Source organism: Cryptomeria japonica, chromosome 7 (genome assembly GCF_030272615.1).
Source record: "Cryptomeria japonica chromosome 7, Sugi_1.0, whole genome shotgun sequence".
NCBI lineage: Eukaryota > Viridiplantae > Streptophyta > Pinopsida > Cupressales > Cupressaceae > Cryptomeria > Cryptomeria japonica.
In genome coordinates this window covers 448,820,007-448,840,560 of record NC_081411.1, presented here as the reverse complement: position 1 = coordinate 448,840,560, position 20,554 = coordinate 448,820,007, and the positions used below count along the sequence as shown (strand labels likewise).

General features: G+C 35.4%; 1 protein-coding gene across 3 annotated transcripts in view; it reads left to right on the top strand.

The window, feature by feature from the left end:
• LOC131030390 (calmodulin-binding protein 60 D) overlaps window positions 1–19,782 on the top strand; it is a 115,540-nt gene extending 95,758 nt beyond the window's left edge. For 2 of the 3 annotated variants that reach the window (XM_057961190.1, XM_057961192.2), the window contains 4 exons: window positions 16,142–16,302; window positions 16,961–17,164; window positions 17,314–17,452; window positions 17,589–19,782. In XM_057961190.1, coding sequence (XP_057817173.1) covers window positions 16,142–16,302; window positions 16,961–17,164; window positions 17,314–17,452; window positions 17,589–18,316 — 1,232 coding nt within the window. In that variant the 3' untranslated portion in view covers window positions 18,317–19,782. The remainder of the gene's footprint in view (window positions 1–16,141; window positions 16,303–16,960; window positions 17,165–17,313; window positions 17,453–17,588) is intronic. The other variant, XM_057961191.2, reaches the window with a different exon arrangement.
• Window positions 19,783–20,554: the final 772 nt, after the last annotated feature.

Genomic DNA, 20,554 nt, shown 5'->3' with positions numbered 1-20,554 from the left:
GAAAGGGTGAGTGAGTATGGATGCTTGTTTCTATAGTTCCCGACCTTCACCTATATGGGAATCGGATGCTATAGTGGGCAACCATATATGCTCCCTAGATACCCAATTGATAAGATCATTCTTATGGAGTTGGGAAGACAAATCATGGCTGTCCACGCTCATCAGTCCGTCAGACATAAGGTTGGAATGGGGATCTCTACAACAAACCCATTAAAAATTGGCCAGTATTCTCTTGTCACATCCGTTAAAGCCAAGGCCATGGAGACTGAAATGCAGGAAATTAAGCTCAAAAGGTATAAATCTAGAGCTGATTTTGATTACCGAGGTATGAAGGAGAAGATCAAAAAATCTTTCGTGCACGTGCATCGCATTGAGGATATCTGGGTAGATCTCCGTACAGAGGTCGAGGTTTTGAAGATGGATTACTGCAGGCTCACTGTTGAGCAAGTTGTTGATTTGAACTTGGTGGATATTCCACAAGGGATGGTTGACGATGGGCACGTACTTGATCCTGAATATATTTCACGAAGGGTTGAGGAAGCTCCACTTCCTTTAATCCAATGGTCACACAAGGAGTGCATATCCATTTTTGAGAGATTTTAGCCTATCTTGGCTAACACTAACGCTTGGCTGAAAAGTAATGTTGTTAGACCCATAAAAATCAAGATTGGAAAAAAAGATGATTCTACGGGGCCTCTTGGACATAACTCTGAGATTCAGGTTGACAACAAGGAAGGCGCATCATCTTCGGGCACAAGGATCAAATTGCGAGTTAGTCGGGCAGTAGTGCTTCCTCCTGAGGAGGCGACAATTCGTGGGAAGGAAAAATCACGGTTTCATGTTCAGGTGATCGATCTGGACAATTCAGAAAAAGGGTAGAAATCTGATGATTTTCCTAAGTCTCCAACATCGTACTCACCTCATGAGATCATTCCCCTAGTTTCCATTGAGACACCCCTTTCTCCTCCTGATTTGCTTGTGAATGAATCTCCTCAGAATGCCATTCCTATTTCGGCATACGAGCCACGTCCTGATCATCAACAAGAGAGTGTGCTGGAAGTTCCTGAAGATACTCCTACTTGTATCCAACTGTTAGAGATTGATACCTCTACTTCTGGTTGTGAAGCATTTATGAGGCAATCTTCATGCCCATTGGTTACTAAGCAAACCGTGGTCGCAAACCGTGGTCGCTATCCAAACGAATATTCCTCTCAGGATGACCACGGTTATTCAAACAAAAACTGCTTCTCCTTTGCCTACAATTGCTACTGAAGGAGAGTTGATGGCTTTACCTCCATGGCTTAGTTCTTTTACTCCAAAAAGGAAGAAGCAAGAAATCTCACCTGATGCCTTTGATTATCAACAACTTAAACAGTCTAGATCCAAGGTTGCTAAAAAGGCCAAGACTATCTCTAGAGTAACTGTTGACAGCAACAAGTTGAAGGTAGCTGAAATTGTTGAACCCATTGCAGATAAGCCACTTGAAGAAATGTCGGCTGCTGATTACAAAGTTACAAGGATAGAATTGGGTAAACAAACGCATGAGGTGATTAAACATGATGCTCAGTTTTTTGTAGCTTCATTGGTACAACGGTGTGATGAACTTCTAGCAAAGAAAGACAAGCTAGAAGAGGAAAACCGACAACTTATGGCAGCCGTTCATAAAATTACAAAACCTGTTGTTGAAGGGAGTAACCCCACAAGTTCTTTCGGTTCCCAAGAATCAATTCGTGGAGTTGAAAGGGCTGCTCAGAAGGTACAAGCATTGGATTCCTGGGTTGATCAGCTTCATGATCTATGTGCACAAGTGATTAAAGACATTTTTCAGATGATGTCTAAGTTGGAAACCGTTGAAGAGAAACTGGATCAGACTTCCGATACTTTCAAAAAGAATCTGGAAAGTGTTGAAGATTGTCTGACAATCTGGCGTACCATGCCCCAACAACAATTGAGTGTTCTACAAGAGCATGCCATCATCTCTTCCAGGGTCATGTACTTAGAATTTGAAGAGCTTCTGGAAAATAAGGCCCTTGTTCTTAAATCCCTCATTGAGGAGATTGGTGATGCAATGAGATTACTGGGAGAAGTTTTCCAAGATACTATCTCTCATTGTAAAAAGGCCTCTTGCAAAATAATAAGTCAGGATGGAGAGCTGATTCCAAAAGAAGAAGTTCTTGCTGATTTACAGATGAGGATTCATAATGAATGGAGGAGCGAACATTTCTCAGCCGCTTCAATTCAAATATTGATGAAATATCAAATCTTTTTGCATGAAATCCAGTCCATTCTGGAGAAAAACAGCTCTGCGCTCCTTCGATGCCATGATACCATTGTGAAGACCATGGTTGTTGCCAAGAACACCCATGAACCGGATCCCGATGAACTACAAATGATCATCCATAAGTTTGAAGGATTCATGTCTTCATGTGCTACAACTTTGTATTTTTCTGCATTTGTAATCTTTATTCGTAGTTTTTCTTTTGAGAAGTTACATGTAAAAGTAACTTTGTAAAATGCAAGTTAACTCATTACTTGCACTTTTGTAATTACATGTAAAGCAACTACAAGTTGTGTTCAAGTTGTGTTCAATTAGGACTGTAGTTGGAATAAGTCTTAGTTAGTTATTTAAGTCTTAGTTAGTTACTGAATAAGTCTTGGTGGTTGAGAGAATCTCTCAAGTTAGTTAAAATCCTCCCACCTTTTTCTCAAGGCTCCTCTTCTATAAATACTTGAGGGGTCTATTGTAATCTTTATCTTTTGGAAAGCAAGCAAAAACTCTGCCAAATTTACAGCAAAAAAGTCTTTGAACTTTCATATGTAAATTCAAGATTTGAAAGGAATAGAAGGAAATTGCTCAAGCTTTGAGTCTTTGTGTTGCATACTTGAGTTTGTGTTCTATATTATCTTTCTTGCAAATGTTTCTTAAAGAGCTTAATCACATTTGATTTGCAGTCTTTGTGCTGCAAGTTGGTTAATATAGATTAAAATAAATATTCTGTTGAGAGAAGCTGTAAGTCTTTGTGCTTTCATTTGTTCTTAGGAGAATTTAGGAATAGATTTTGTGAGAAATAGCTGTGAGTCTTTGAGCTTATACTACTTCCCATTGTTTTAAGTAGAAAAGAATAAGATATTGTAGTCTTTGAGCTGTTATAATTTGTTCTTGATAGAATTAGTATAGAAAAGGGTAGATAAGACTTCATATAATCAAGTCTTTGAGCTTGATATTGCTGTCCCGTCTCGAAAGAAGTGACGAAGTCTTTGAGCTTTCAGGAAACTTCATTTCTTTTCTCCCATTTCATTTCGAAAGTTGTTACTGCTGTTTTATATCAAATCGCTATCACTTTTTTGTGAATAGAAAAGGATATTGTCTTTCTTGAAAGAAGAAGAATATTGCTGTCCCATCCTATTTTATTTTTAAAGTGGTAGTTAGATAGAGGGAGCCTTCCCTTAATTAAGAGATTTTTACTCACACGTTGTGGTTGAAACCACAATTTTGTATATTTCCCCAAGTGTACAAAATTTTCAACCAACACTAAAAATGACTAAGATGACCATTAAAGAAACATTACAATATTCTAATACCCTCCCTTAATGGTCGTCGTTCTAACTACCTAGAGAAAAACAAAGAAGGCTACCCCCTTCTTCTCAGAACGTTCTGCGACATGAGCCTGCCATTGACCCTGTCACTGAGATGAGCTTGCCACTGACCCTCCCAAAATCTAGAGAACTTTTTGGATATCAGAAACCGCCCACAAACTTTTGCAGATGAGCATGACGCCCCAAAACAGATTGCAAGAAGCCACGATTTTTTGAAAAAAATCGCCAAACCCAGAAACTAAAGTTTACAAAGCATCGTTTTTTTTTCCAGAAAAAAAACGGTAGGACAAGAACACCTATACCCATGATTTTTGAGGATAAAATCAGGCAAAACCCAACATGATTTTTGAGGCAAAAATCGAAAAAACCCTTACAAAAATTTTTGAGGAGAAAATTATAAACCTTATAGAATAATTTTTAAGGTAAAAAATTATAAACCAAACTGAATAATTTTTTTAGGATAAAAATTATTAGAACCCTCCCATAATATTTTTAAGGGATAAAGTTATCGAAACCCATCATAAATATTTTAAAGGATTTTTGTTTTAATTAAACCCATTAGAACATCTCTAGGTGATCAAACAAAGAGGCAGATTGCGTGCCCTAATTGCATTGTTGCAGGGAGATGAAGACATTGAGTAAGGCCCGACTCCATGAAGCCCTAGACCGCAAGTACAAAGGATCTGAAACCCTAGGTCGTAGGATGCATATACAAATACGGGTTGCAGATTAGAAACACCACAATCACGAATAGAAACCAAAAATCCGTGGGCACGAAAAAAATAGAAGAAAACCTCCATGATCTTCAAACACAACACCGAAGTTGCCCACGAACATAGGTTCACGAACCCACAAAAAATTCAAATATAGCTCCAAAAGAGCCCACAAAATTCTGCAAAGATTTCAACAAAACCTCCAATGATTTATAAAAAAATGAAAAAACAATTTTTTGGAAAAAAAATTCAGATATGAAGATTATGAATTTGCCAAATTTTATGAAATCCCATTGGCTCGCTCTGATACCATGTTAAAATATTTGATGATATTAAACAATAGAGCAAGAGATCTATATAGAGAATTTACAAGAGATGATGTTTATAAAAGAAACAATCATAAAGTAAAGCTGAAAATAGAAACTAAGTAAAGACGACTAAGATGACTAAGATGACCATTAAAGAAACCTAACAATATTCTAATATTTTGGTGCCACATTAATTGATCTAACCATCTCTTGCTAATATGGAGAGCGCACCACATTAAATGCAATTCCATTTACATATAAGCAACCTGCAACATTTTGATTGGTATCCTCGACTTTGTGAGTTAAATGTTTTTTCAAGAGGTCCTAAATTGTTCCTCTTTTGACTTGTAGATGTCCCTGAAATTGATTCTAGATGGAAAGGGGTCTATTTAGGCTAGGTTGACTTTTTATTTGATGCATGATTATCAACTTCATCTTGTTCTTTTTGATATTTTTCAATTTTCATAGGGGGCAATCCCTTCCTTGTATGACCATCAACATATGGACTAGGACATACAACACATCCTTCCCCTGTAATGTGGCAATGGTGCCCATGAACCCAAGTATAGGAACCTCTATACTCTTTTAGACACTCATGACATGTCCATTCGTAACCTCCACTCCTTGAAATTTTGTCAATAATGGTGGTGCATGTCCACAATGGAGATTTAGGGTTTGGTTTGATCCATTTGTTATTGTTTTTTGATTCTTCAACATAAGATGATGATGTCATGATTAAATCTTGCTATAATTAAAATTTAAATAAAATCTAAAGAATTATAAATTTATTTAAGTATCTACCTTTAATAGATTATAATATATTTAATAATCACTATTTTAAAAATAGTTTTATTATTTCACAAGAATATGCAAAATAAAAAATATTTTAAAATAACAATTCTATTTCTTTTTCTTTACTATAATTTTTGATTTTTTTATTAAAAATATAAATATAGATTTAAAAAATTACTTTTTATAGTCTATATTTAAATTTTAAAGTTCTAAATATTTTTTAATTAATAATATTAATAAATATTTATTTAATTTTATCTGAAAATTAATTTAATTAATGTAAAAGTTATTAAAAGGAAATAAAATGAATATTTTTTAATTTTAAATATATTAAAAATTAAAAATTTAATTTTAAAGAATAATAATTTAAATTTTTTTTTAATTAATGTAAAAGTTATTAAAAGGAAATAAAATGAATGTTTTTGAATTTGAAATATATTAAAAATTAAAAATTTAATTTTAAAGAATAATAATTTAAATTTTAAACTTTAAAAAATATCTATTTTCACAATTAATTTTTAAAATCTTAATTTTGAATTAAAAATAAAAATATAATAAAGAAGAATAAGTATAAACTATTAGTATATTTATATAATAAAAATAAATAAAAATAACCTAATCAAAAGCTGCAACAAATAATCTGTCCATTATTAATTTTCATAAATAATTATTATATATTGTAAATTAATTTTTTTTTTGTTCGATTCAAATAAGTGTAAATCATATAAATTTTAATTAACAAACAAATCTATGTAAATTAAATCAATTCAATTCAGTAAAATACATAAATTTTATATGTTTAAAGAACTAGAAATGATTTATAAATTTATATGCTTGAGAAAAAAGGAAAATAAAGAAGAACTAATCTGATGCAAATTTGAAGTACCAAAAAGTTGCTCTTCAAATCTCCTAGAAAATCATTCCAATTTTCTCTAGAATGCTCTAATGTTGTGTGTTTTCAATATGGGTGAATGGGGGTTTTAAAGGCATAAAATCACTTTTTTTCTCTGTGTTTTCTGCATTGGGCATATGTTTCATACTGTAACGAGTTAACAGTTCGATCTTGCCCAAAAAATTGGTAGAGTTTCTCAAATAATTTGGTGTTGATTTCCGATGAGTTAAACTTGTCATTACTCGTAAGTATTCGGTGCCTCATTGAGTATGCAATCTATCAGAGAATTAATCCTTTAACAAAAGACCTTGGGCATACAAAGGTGATTCCTTTAGGGAGTGAGGGTCATGAAGTTCTTGTTTAAGAGTGTTAAGATTCTAGAGGCGTGGTACCTTATTGCTTCAATAATCTTCATTAGATTCCTCATGAGGAAGTAGAGATGCATTGTTGAAGTGGATGTAGACTCTTTCTCCTTTCAAGCTTGGAGTTCTTTGGAAGTATCAGAATGGCCACAAATCCCTTGATAACTAAGTTACTGGTTTGGGTTTGAGGATGCGAACCTAGTTCGTGGTTTTGGGCAAATTTGTTTTTGCCTTTTGGGTTCGTGGGTTGGGTTTTTCCATATATATATATGCTAAAATTTTCAAAGATTCCTCCAACAATTTTCAAAGTTTCGAAATGGTAAGTTTAGACTTAAATATTGCATATATTTCTTTAAATTTTTGCATTTAAAAAGACCAAAAAAATTAATTTTTTAATGTTTAAAAGTCACTTTATTTGACTTAACCCAGCTGGCGAACCTGGGTTCGCTCGAGTCCGGACAGGGTTCACCCCAGGGGCCCCGGGGTGAACCCTGTCCGAACCAGTCACGAACCCAATGCGAACCAGGAGCCACGCGGACTCGGTCTATCTTAGGGGCTCTAGACAGGCGAACCTGGTAACTTAGCTTGATAATGTTGACCAAAGCTTTTGCTTAACCTCACTAAAATTGCCTCTTTGTGGAGCAAAACAATCCATTTGCTGCAAGTGAACTGTTGACTATGTTTAGATTACATGCCGCAGTGAGTGTGAAAATCGGTCTTAATATAATATCATATTTACCTTGCTGGCATATGTAGCATATATCGGAGCCCTGGGGTGAACCCTGTTCGAACCAGTCGCGAACCCAATGCGAACTAGGAGCCACACGGACCCGGTCTATCTTAGGGGCTCTAGACAGGCGAACCTGGTAACTTAGCTTGATAATGTTGACGAAAGCTTTTGCTTAACCTCACTAAAATTGCCTCTTTGTGGAGCAAAACAATCCAATTGCTGCAAGTGAACTGTTGACTATGTTTAGATTACATGCCGCAGTGAGTATGAAAATCGGTCTTAATATAATATCATATTTACCTTGCTGGCATATGTAGCATATATCGGAGGAAGACTTCTTTTGGGCTCTGATTCATTGACTTCATTGGAAATTTTGTCATATTGGGGTCACTCTTAGTCATTGGTAGGCACCTTGCATGCTGGGAGTCATCACTACCATACTCTAGGGAATTTGCCAACATATATCTAGATCATCCAATTTTACAATAACTAGCATAGGATGACCAGCTGTGGGTGTCCACGTTCAATAGGCAAGGAAACGCCAAGGCACTCTACAAAAAATAAGAAAAAAGGAGGGCAGGATCCTAGCAAGAGGATGTGACCCATGCCTCTCAACAGATTAGTCTCATCATGCCAAAAAAATAGGGAGAAAAGTCGTTCTAGATGCACCACTAGCATCTGAAAATGATGGTGCACTGGGTAGCCTAATGGATTGATGGGTGCCGAGAGCACTTAGACCCTTGAAATTTTGAATGCATGCCTCTAAAAGGGAAATGGTTGAAGAAAATTTAATGTGCTGTGCTGTGATGAGAAGGTGTATGCAAGTGTGCCCTGTATTGATCACTATTGAAGTTATAGCTGTGATAAAGATTCAAGATGCAATGTCTCTTATTTATCTCGTGGCTTCAGTTATCTTTTCATTCTTGAATCGTTTCATTGGCTTCCGTTTTTCCTTTCGATATTCTTCTTTTATGATCGCTTTGGTGGCTGTCGGTGACTTTTCCTCTTCCATCGTGGAGTCTCTTCACTTGCTATTTGATTCTTTATATTCATTGCTCTTCCATTTTCGGTCGCATTCTTCTTCAGCAGATTGATAGTCATATTGCTGGCTCCCAATTTTGTCTTGTAGCAAGTTGAGAATAATGTGTATGGAGTCTGTCAGATCAATAATATTTTATGTTTTTTGTGTTCAGAGTTTACAGACTTATGAAGGTTTATAGAATGTATATGTGATGTATCATTTGATTTCATTGTCATGATTGATTTGTAGAGAATCAAACTTATCTTATCTTATTGTTATTGATACTAATCTGAAACTATCAACAGTTGTATTCATTTTCAGAGATATAATAAAGTTCATTTTTGAGTGGGTTGGGTTTTTCACCCTCAAGTGGAGGGTTTTCCCAGGATAAATTCTGTGTATCTTGTTTCAGATTTCTGTGTTGCTAAAACATCAACATTATATCAGAGCCAGGTTCCTTCTATTTAGCCTAACCGCTTGAAGGTAGATCCTGAGCTTTTAAGGGAGTTCAATCAACAAGTTGCAGATGTCCAATCAGCTACTGGTCAGAACTTATGCATGCGATTTGAGTCTTTCTAAATGAAAGAGTTGCTACAATTTTCTGAAGACATTTCATCCTTTGTTGAGCGGTTGCTTCAGAAGTTGAGTGTTTTTTCTATTCGTGTATTCTCTGTTCTTCAAGGATTTTGAAATCAGAACAGTTTCGGTGAAGGAATTGGTTTTTTAGCGATTTTCTTTGAAGGTGTGCTATGAGCGATCGCTGCGTGTAAATACGATTGTCGCTGAACTGAAGATAGATAGTGAGTGATGACGAGGGTTGAAGGCCAGACAATCATTATCACTAGATGCTTTAGTATGGTTGAAAATTCCAATGCTGAGCGAGATTAGGAAAGAACGTTGGTGGAAGACTAACTTATGGAGAGATAAGTATTTTCTTTGTGGTTGAAACATGTTCATGAATTTTTCATCATGTTATTAATTCATGCTATATCATTGGGATAGTGAATCATGTATGATTCTAGCATTAATATTTCTCTTCGAGATAGTCTTGAACTATTAGTAATCTCTCTTAATGCTTTCAGGACAGACTAGAGAGCATAAGGATGATGAGAGATTGCATTCAAGGAAGGAAGACCTTGATGATGGTTGCTATGAGATTGAGTTGGTGACTGTAGACGTTTTCTTGAAGAGGAGGAATTACCACTCAGAGGGTGCCTCACTTTACAGCTTTAGAGGGAACCTGATACTTCAGCTTCAGAGGGAGCTTGACTTTCAACTTTAGAGGGAGCCTGATTCTTTCAGCTTCAGAGGAAGCCACATCTTTTGGTTAATGAGTTCTTCTCTGCGAGAGAAGTTCGAGGTGAAATCCCTTGTTAATGAGTTCTTCTCTGCAAGAGAAGTTTGAGGTGAAATTCCTTGTTAATGAGTTCTTCTCTGCGAGAGAAGTTCGAGGTGAAATCCCTTGTTAATGAGTTCTTCTCTGCGAGAGAAGTTCGAGGTGAAATCCCTTGTTCCACCCTCTAGGAGTAGCTATGGTGAATATTGTTATGTTGAGATAACAATTTTATTGAATAAAATTTGTGATGAGACTTTGTTAACTTTCTTTGGTTGCATTTGTATGTACCTGTCATGAGATGACGAAATAAAGATCTCTCTCTTGCTAAGAGGGAGTGTTGAAGTTATAGCTGCGATAGAGATTCAAGATGCAACGTCCCTTATTTATCTTGTGGCTTCAGTTATCTTTTCATTCTTGAATCGTTTCATTGGCTTCCGTTTTTCCTTTCGATATTCTTCTTTTATGATCGCTTTGGTGGCTGTCGGTGAAGAAGTCTTTGGTTGTCGGTGACTTTTCCTCTTCCATCGTGGAGTCTCTTCACTTGCTATTCGATTCTTTATATTCATCGCTCTTCCATTTTTGGTCGTATTCTTCTTCGGCAGATTGATAGTCATAGTCATATTGCTGGCTCCCAATTTTGTCTCGTAGCAAGTTGAGAATAATATGTATGGAGTCTGTCAGATCAGTAATATTTTATGTTTTCTGTGTTCAGAGTTTTCAGACTTATGAAGGTTTATAGAATGTATATGTGATGTATCATTTGGCTTCATTGTCATGATTGATTTGTAGAGAATCAAACTTATCTTATCTTATTGTGATTGAGAGTAATCTGAAACTATCAACAGTTGTATTCATTTTCAGAGATATAATAAAGTTCATTTTTGAGTGGGCTGGGTTTTTCACCCTCAAGTGGAGGGTTTTCCCAGGATAAATTCTGTGTATCTTGTTTCAGATTTCTGTGTTGCTAAAACATCAACAATCACAACTGAAATAAATAAAAATAAGCAAGTGATATTGTTATCTTTCATTTTTTTTTCATTAGGGTGAGACAATGCAATATTTCAGTCACAGTTTCCCAAAAATAAATACACATGCAAGCTCAAGCAGAACAATAGAGGAATCAACTAGATTGTGGATGTGTATGTGCTAATGTTAATGCAGATATGCTATGAAAGCTTCAAAACCCACTATCTAATATCAATAGATAATATGACGAGGACTAAGTTTGAGCTTGAGAATCCTTCAAATTGCTCCCTGAACTACAATGTGAGACCTTCAGAGTAGTTCAACAAGGGTGGTTAGTGTACCTATATGGTATTCAATGCCTGTGTTGAGGAATGTCTCAAATGCGAAGGGTTCAAGATGGCAACCAGTTTATAAGAGAGTGTATCAGCAACTCTTCCTGACTCATAATAGCAAAATGTTTGCACTTCACATACAATTATCTCTAGCAGCAAGATAGTAGAATAGATCTATGTTACCGAGTTCTGCAAATTTGGGTTCCTCACTGAATCAAATAGGAGTTGGAGAAAGAGTGTATTTGGAATGAATAGGGTGTGGCCTTGCCACCTCAGGTATCCTATGGGTACATTTTGGACATAACCACAGAGTACTTGGGGTGGTAGGGCCATTCCCTGGCTGAACCTGGGAGAGTACAGCAATCACACTGCATCAATGCAAGTTTTCCATTTTCACTGATTTTGTTTTTTATGCATGTTGCTTTTCACTACCCTTTTCTTCTTTTGTTGTGTATCTTTATTGTTACTACTACTAGCATCTAAAGCATCTACAGTGCATTCTTTGTTGAGATTTAACTCCAATTTTTTTCCATCACATCAAATACGCCATAAAGTTCTTTCTTTTCAATTATTTGAATCACTTAAAGTTTATTTTGACCTTTTATTGTTTAGTTAAAAGGTGGATTTTAACATTATGGACATTCAGATGAACAAGTGAAAGGAGGTGGTTGCATAAGTAAAAGTTTTTTCTTAAAAGGAAAATATTTAAAAGAAAGAACGCATATATATGCATGTAGTAAAAGGAGGAGAGTTCTCAACAAGGGGGATACATTTAAAAAATGACATCAGTAGTTTGTAGGGGTTAATTTAAAGTTAAAATATTTTGCATTAAGACAAAGTTGGCATGAAGACAAATATTGCTTGCACGAGGTGGAATTCTAATTAAAAGGGAGATTTAAAAAATAAGAATAGTCAGCATGAGAGTTAGGAAAAGGAGAAGGAGAATTTTCTTTTTTTTGGAGGAGATATCTTTTATTGAAATCTCTTTGCCTATGAATAATATCTTATTGTATTTCCTATTTTGTATTGATTTGACATATCTGATATAACAATGTATTGAATTATCAGTCATCTTTATCGCTATTGTAGTGATCTGTGACCAAGAAGACAGTAACCTGAACTTTGCTGAAAGAAAGTCTGATGATATCAGCTGGTAATGGATGGACACACTAGAAGCTGATCAAAGTAGGTGTATGGATCAAATTTATATCAGCAAAAGAACCATAGAATTTTGAACCAGACATCAGACAATTGGAAAGAACTCTTATTGAATCCCCGAAATCAACATATGACTATTTACAACCAGACAAATAAGGGAGAGCCTTAGTTCTCTATAGACAATGACCCTATAAACTTGGCATAAAGGAGGAAAATATGTAAGGGGTTTGAGGTGACATCTAAGATGATTGAGAGTCTTAGTATAGTGAAAAGGATAATTCAGCTAGAGTTGTCTATGGAGACAAGAACTCTTCAAGATGCAGGCGGCTTGTACTAACCACCCTAGATTTTCTGTGAAAATTATGCCAACTGAAATGCGATATAAAGAAATATATGTTCCACTTTCTGATCACCCGGAACCCAGAATGGACAAGGTGAAAGCATATGGTCAAAGGATCTACATATCAAATCAAATTGCAGCAACAGAAAGTAAAGCACCAGGCAGCAAGCCAGCCAATACCACTTATTCAGTGGAGTGCATATGCAATATTGGAAATTAAGACAAGCTTTGTCCACTTAATCAGTGTTGAGTGAGTACAAATCCAACACTTATTTAATGGGAAACAAACAAGCACTTCAACTTATCTAGTGGGAAAGCTTATTATAAATTAACCACTTATTTAGTGTTACGATTTAAATATGCATAGAAATAATAGCTTTTGGTGGTATGACCAACCAAAGCATTACAAGGTTGGTTCATATGTATTGTAAACACCAAAATAAGAGGATTAGCTGCTGATGTAAAACATAACTGCTGTAACATCCCAAAATCATGAACAAACCCACCCATTGTGAAACAACAGCAATATATCTTGATGATATCTGAATATTATGATGGTACAAGTCTGATATGGCTTTGTAGACATGCTGCAATAGGTCTGGACAGCAAGATAATCATTCAAAAATATCAATTACAAGGTTGGTTCATATGTATTGTAAACACCAAAATAAGAGGATTAGCTGCTGATGTAAAACGTAACTGCTGTAACATCCCAAACAGAACACCAAAATCATGAACAAACCCACCCGATGTGAAACAACAGCAATATATCTTGATGATATCTGAATATTATGATGGTACAGTTCTGATAGGGCTTTGTAGACATGCTGCAACAGGTCTGGACAGCAAGATAATCATTCAAAAACTCACCATCACAAACCCAGATACACCACCAGTCACTCATGAGCTGGAGGGGTACCTCATAGCACACCTAAACTTCAACACAACCCACTGGAAGATGATCAAATCAGACTGAAAACAATTTTAACTCAAGTAGAGGTCTGAAAATGGTGCTGGTTCAGTAGGTACAGCACCATTAGTGCGTCACAAGTTCACCAAATTGCAAGATCTCTGTGCCAAACTGGTTGGAGAGGAATTAGCAAGCCAAATTGTAAGATCTCAGTGCCAAATTGCTTGAAGAGGAATTAGCAAGCTTGGGTGTCACCGAGTGGCACGAAACAAGACCTCAAAGCTAAGCGCTCAGCTCCTAGCAATATTCATGCCACCTTACAGCCATAGTACAGTCGGTACAAAATGGTATGGCCTCCTTTTAAGCTTCTATATACACCACAAAATGTACCAAATGGCGACCTCAAACAACAAACTAAGATTATCAAACTTAGAGAATATACCTCACAAAAACCCAGCAATGAATGATATAGACTAGCAGGAAGAATGGTACGGCCTGGCATAAAAAATTCTTCAAATTGCCCAAAGTATCTTCAGCAATCTCAATTCGAACCAAATCAAAATTTTGCAACATCAAAACATTTCAAAGATCTTCATATCTGCTACCAAAAATTGGAACTTTTATTTTGAAACACAATGGTTATCTCCATACAAAATCACTCAGCTAGCTAGGGGGGTTTTTGTCCCCAAAACCAGCAATTCCAAGAGGGTTTTCATCCTCAAGAAGCTTTGGAAAAACTTAGCTTCATTCCAACAGCATAACGATATCACATTTTAAATATATCAAGTTTCCACAACCCATGAAATTGTGATTATTGCTTCTGGATTTGATAGTGTTATATTTTGCATCAACGGTTTGGATCACCCTCTGTGATCCATCATCAGGATGAATGAGTGCAATCAGAGTAAGAATAAGAAAGAAGCAGACTAGAGCAAGTTGGTTTTGGTCGCCAAAACCACCAACTCCAAGAGGGTTTTCATCCTGAAGAAGCTTTTGGAAGAACTAGCTTCATTCCAACAGCACAACAATATCACATTTAATTATATCAATTTTCCACAATCCATTATATTATGATTAATGCTTCTGGATGTGATAGTGTGTTATTTTTTCCATCAATGGTTTGGATCACTCTCTGCGATTCCTCATCAGGATGAATGAGTGCAATCAGAGTAAAAAGAAGAAAGACGCAGACCAGAGCAAGCTTGCTGTGGTCTGCTTCTTTCTTATTCTTACTCTGATTGCACTTCTTGATGGATCATAGAGGGTGATCTGAAACGTGGATACAAAAAATAACACACAATCAAATTGAGAAGCATTAATCATAGATTCATAATATCACATTTTAGTAGTCTAACTGACAAATGGGCTCACATCCTTCTTCTTTTATAACTTTTTGGAGGGAAATATTCAATTTTAAAATATAATACATTTTTTCCCCTCACAAAGACCTTTTAGAAGGATTAATATTATTTTTCATGTGCAAAGTCCCCCAAGCCTAAACATCCAACATAAAATCCTTCTTAATACCTTTTCAATGAACTATTACACTAAGTTGTCCTTCTAATATTTCCATTTTTAGACAATTTAAGTGAATGAATGAAATAATAACTTAATAGCTTACTCAAGTTGTGGAAAGCACCAAACCAGCATAGAAACCAAACTCTGATCGTACCAACATGATACTGAAGAATTGGGATGATGATCAGAGGCGATTGAGTGGTTTACTTAAAATAGATGACTTCTTCAAGAAGTTTGGAGAGCTCCCAAAAGGTTAGGAAACCATTCTGAAAGTGTCATGAGGATCCACATCACCCTCTAAGCTCATTTTTATGAATAAAAACCCTGCAATACTGAATCTGTGCACTTCAACAACTTTGGAGTTCTCCCAAGCACACCAATTAGCCCTAAAAGAACTTGAAAACTAGGCTAATCGTTCACAACTCACTTTAGCTAAAAATGGAGACATTACATGGCTGGGCAATGGAATTGACTAACAAGTATCATCAGTTTGCACAGCAGTATCGTGGTCAGTGTTTCATATATGAATTGTAGGTATTTACCACATGGTTAGTGTCATAAGGTGACAACTTCCACTTTTGTGTGAGCAAATTTAGTATTTATAATTTTTGTGGAGAAATACAGGCTGTGCAAAAGAAGGAATACTACAAACATCTCTTCTTTGCTTTTCTGATTTCTAAACACAAGGTATAATGAAGGTAGTTCAAATAGACGAGAAAAAAAAATGTGGAGACATGGAGATTGAACCAGATGAATTTCTTGAGTAGGTTCCTGTTGTAGATCCTGGAAATAAAGAGCTTGAGAGTCCTTAATGAGCAGTTTTACCAAAGTCTGAGGGTGCAAAGAATATGGATGAGATTGATGGTGGTGGTGGCATAGACTAGTTTTGCTTCCTGATTCTTAATGTAATTGTGAATATATTTCAATTGCCAAATTTGAGACGTTATCAAACTCTAATTTCACAATATATATCCATTTGGATATACTTCTTGAAGGCTCTAGGATTTGCTGAAGTTTGATTTTGACACAACTAATTTAGATTGTGAATTATATGTTTATTTATTTATTTGCACCAATAATTTGATTGTGGTTATTGTTGGTGTGATGTTGAGATACCTTGATCTAAATAGTTATATATTTTATACATTCATTCCTTTTTCTTGCAGTGTATAAAAAGCATTATCCTCCGGTACTGCATGATGAGGTATGGCGTCTAGAAAAGATTGGCAAAGATGGTGCTTTTCATAAGCGTCTGAACAGCGAGAGGATCTTTACTGTACAGGATTTTCTAAGGCTAATGCTGATAGATCCCCAGAGACTTAGAAATGTGAGTCTAATCTTCTCTATTTCATATATTTTTTCAAAGTTTTTGTGTATCATGTTCATAGTTAAAATTTTAATAAATAATTTTTGTCACGGAATTGCTTGTAATTATTTTCATTTGGACAAATAAATTAGAAATAAAGATTTGAAGCTTCGATTGTCCTCAAATGTATGTGAACAAAACATAAATTTTTAAATTTGTGTGTAGAGTTTTTTGCATAAGCTTTGTCTTTATTATTTAATGACAATAAATAAACTCATCAGATTTCTACAGTCTTTATATTGATTGTAAGTGATTTCTGGATTCAACTGATGCAAATTTTTTTTACAGAGTTGAATCCAGAAATCACTTACAATTGACAATAATTAAGTTTCATATTAAAGGACTGCAAAAGGTGATTCCTTGTATAGCTCTCCCTATCTCACACAAAAAAATAAATAGATTTATAAAAGGGGTGATGTTAGAGTAGGGATCAAAGTTTTTCGAATGTCCACATTGTTGGCATGTTACAGTCAGGAACTTTTGCTCTTTGAGTTACTTATCTCAAGTCATTTTATATCGTTAAAAAATTATAGGATTCATCACTTTAATATAGCTAAAGTGGGACTTAAGTCTGAAAGTTATTCTCTGTTTATAGCACTGACAACTGGAGAACTTGCAGGTTCTTGGAACAGGCATGTCAAACAAAATGTGGGAAGGAACAGTTGATCATGCTAAGACTTGTGTGCTTGATAACAAGCTTTATGCCTACTATGCTGATGAGCAACACACACTTGGAGTAATATTCAATGTTGTCTGTGAACCAGTGGGAGTTCTTGTAGATGGTCGATACATTCTTGTGGATGATCTTTCAGAAACTCAAAAGGTAATCATTTGAATTAAATTTCTTACTAAAGGTACACGTGCACACACACACACATCTGTACATATACATATATCTGAATGTATGTATACACAACTACACATACAATTTCAGTTTCGCTGGATGACTGTTATGTTTTGTTACTGTTAAAGGTTTTTGTGAGCAAGATGGTAAAATATACATATGAGCACTGGAATGAAGTGGTTGAATATGATGCAAGCTCACTGATGGGTAATACATCCCATCGGGTTACAACATTGCCTTCTCATGGAGTACTGAGTGGTAACACATGTAAATTTGAATTTCATACTTTAAAATGAAATAACCTATATAAAACTAATTTGCATCCCTAAATACATTTGCAAGCCAATAAATTATGTGTGTGAGAGATAGGGTAAAAACTTACAAGTGTTTATTTTCTCTGCAGATGACCAGGTAGGTGAAGATGATATCAATTCACAAGTTGCTGTTGACAAGGTTTCAGATCAATGTTACCACTCACTAGATCCAAGTAATGGTATTTGGACGCCATACTCTTCTGAAAATTCAATCATTACAATGTCCAGTCAATTTGCAGCAAGAGCTAATTTTGCTGAACAGTGTACAGTACCTCAGAATGTATTGTCTTCTGCCTTAGCACTTGGTACTGAACGAGTTGTAATGAATCCCCTTCAATCATCTTATGATACCCAAATTCTGGGTCCTTATTCTCATTTCCAAAATGAATGTATTGGACAAATTCATAATGAGTATGTACACCCATGTATCGAAGATCAATGCATCGAACCCTGTGTTAGTCAAGATAGTTGGAATTTAGATTGTCATGAAGGATTGGAGGATCTTTCTTTCACCAAATCCGCTGAAAAATTGGAGAACCAGATTCTGGATGCACAATTGCAAAGCTTGATACAAAGTATGACTGCAGGAACAAGTATACAACAAAATAGCCTTTTCAACAACTCAGAAAAAGCTGAGGCATTTTGTTTTTCAGTATTTACTCCAACATCAAATGTGAGCATTAGTATGTCCACTCGCCGTTTACATGGTAAAGCTTATGTATTTTGGTTAAAGCTGAAAGCTGCCCTGAAGTGGGGAATCACAGTCAGGAAAGTAGCTGCTGCAAAAAGAGCAAAGTTAGTAGAGATTGAAGATTGACCATTCATGGAGGCATTTGTACAGTTTATGCATGTATCCCATTTAATGGTCTCAGCTTTTAAGACATGTGACTTACCATATGAATTGTCAATGGATGTCATGGTATTTATATAGGCTGAGGCATTTTGTTTTTCAGTATTTACTCCAACATCAAATGTGAGCATTAGTATGCCCACTCAGTGTTTACACGGTAAAGCATATGTATTTTGGTTAAAGCTGAAAGCTGCTCTGAAGTGGGGAATCACAGTCAGGAAAGTAGCTGCTGCAAAAGGAGCGAAGTTAGTAGAGATCGAAGATTGACCATTCATGGAGGCATTTGTACAGATTATGCATGCATCCCATCTAATGGTCTCAGCTTTTAAGAAATGTGACTTACCATATGAATTGTCAATGGATGTCATGATATTTATATAGCTGTATGTTTTTCAACATTATAGCTGCGTGTATAAAATATTCCTTTCCGAGGACACTATCTTTCTTTTGCTGAGACTGGTTTATGTGAGACAAAGGAACACTTGATCGTGCTGATAGGCTGCCTACCAGTACATCGGATTATTCTTGTAAATGGAATCTTCAAAGAAGGTAGGAAAGATGGGAAAACTGATCATATAGCAGCAGCTTTCTTAAACTCTTCATGAAGATGGTTGGATTCTCAGGGAGGGTAGATTCCTGATAAGCACAATTGCCATGCGCAGACTGTTCTTTTCTATCAGAAACAGATGTGCTTTACTTTACGAAAGGGATGTGCATCGTAACTTCAGAAGGGAGACAAGAGGTGAATAGCTTTTTTAATTGTATGATAGTTTTAAGGCATAGCTTGGTCAATCACTGGGCACTTTCTCCAACTTCAAATAGTGAAACATTTTGAACTTTGTAAATATCATAGTTTACATTTTAGGGGGACTTTATTCCTGACATGGGACTCATATCGTTTCCAACCTCAACCAAACTTCCAACCTAGAGCATCAATTTAAGTCCATATTCACAGAATCACCAGTACAATTTGAAATCTATCACATGTCAGAGGTTGCCAAATTTTTTGACAACTTAAAACCTTTTAATGTTGCAATATCCTGTAACCTGTTGAAAGACTTCAAAACCAATTAGTCTGTATACAAGTAATTTAAATTGAGAACTGCATGTGATGGTACTGTTCTAGTCACAATGCTTGACAGCACCAAATCAAGCACCAAATCAAGGAGTGCTGAGAATTGATGCCTATGAAAGTCTACATTTTGTTTATAGTCTCAAAGTGGTGTCAAGATGCCATCGACAAGCTCTGGTACCATGCTGTTCTTGCAAATCAGGCTGTCCACATCTATCTCTAGCTTTTTAATTTTTGCCAGAAAAACGTCTGCTATATATTATTTTAGATTCAATCAATCCTAGTTGAATAAGAAGCACGATCTTTGGATTCTTTGAAAAATCAAGTAATTGTGATGGTGCAATCTATATTTTTGAAATTTCGATCTATTGCAAACCATTTTGTTGAAATCAAAGATCACATGAAGGTTTCCCTTTTCTTTTTTCCAGATGCTTGATTAGTAAGGTTATAGAAAAATCATCTTTACATTTCTAGAATAGTACATCTTTCTGTTACAATAAATATTTATCTTTGGATTGTGTGATTGATGTAGATAAGTTATGTTTAACTTGAAATATTTATTGTTGTGTACCTATGCTGTTTTTGTCCATTTGAACGAGGACAGTGGACTAGGGTTGTGCATTTCTACCCTATTCATGACAAGACTCTTTTTCAGGGTATGTATTTTGCTATTCTTGGGGATAAAGTGGCCGCTGTTTATTTTTGACTTAATGATATGTCAACTCAAGTTTGGCTTCTATAGACTAAGAAAACATGCTTAAGCAACACATTAAATTTTGCAATTGATAGCAAATTCTGAGCAATTATAATAATTAAGTTTAACATTATCTTTGAATTCTATTTTGCATTATTTTTTAAACAAGAATATAGTTCTATTAAATTTATACAAGGAAATTTAAAAAGTATGCATGCCTTTGGCTTGAAAGCATTGTCACTTCCTTATTTTTATGCCGCTTTTAAATATTCCAAATAATGCTGCAAGACCGAAATGGATGCACTCCATAGATTGACTCAGACCACTAAAAGCATGAGAACTGAATTAATTGGCTTGCATGCTATTGTGCTACCATCCTTATATCTCATAACTATATATAAACCAAGACCAAAACATATGTAATAAAAATGACAAAATT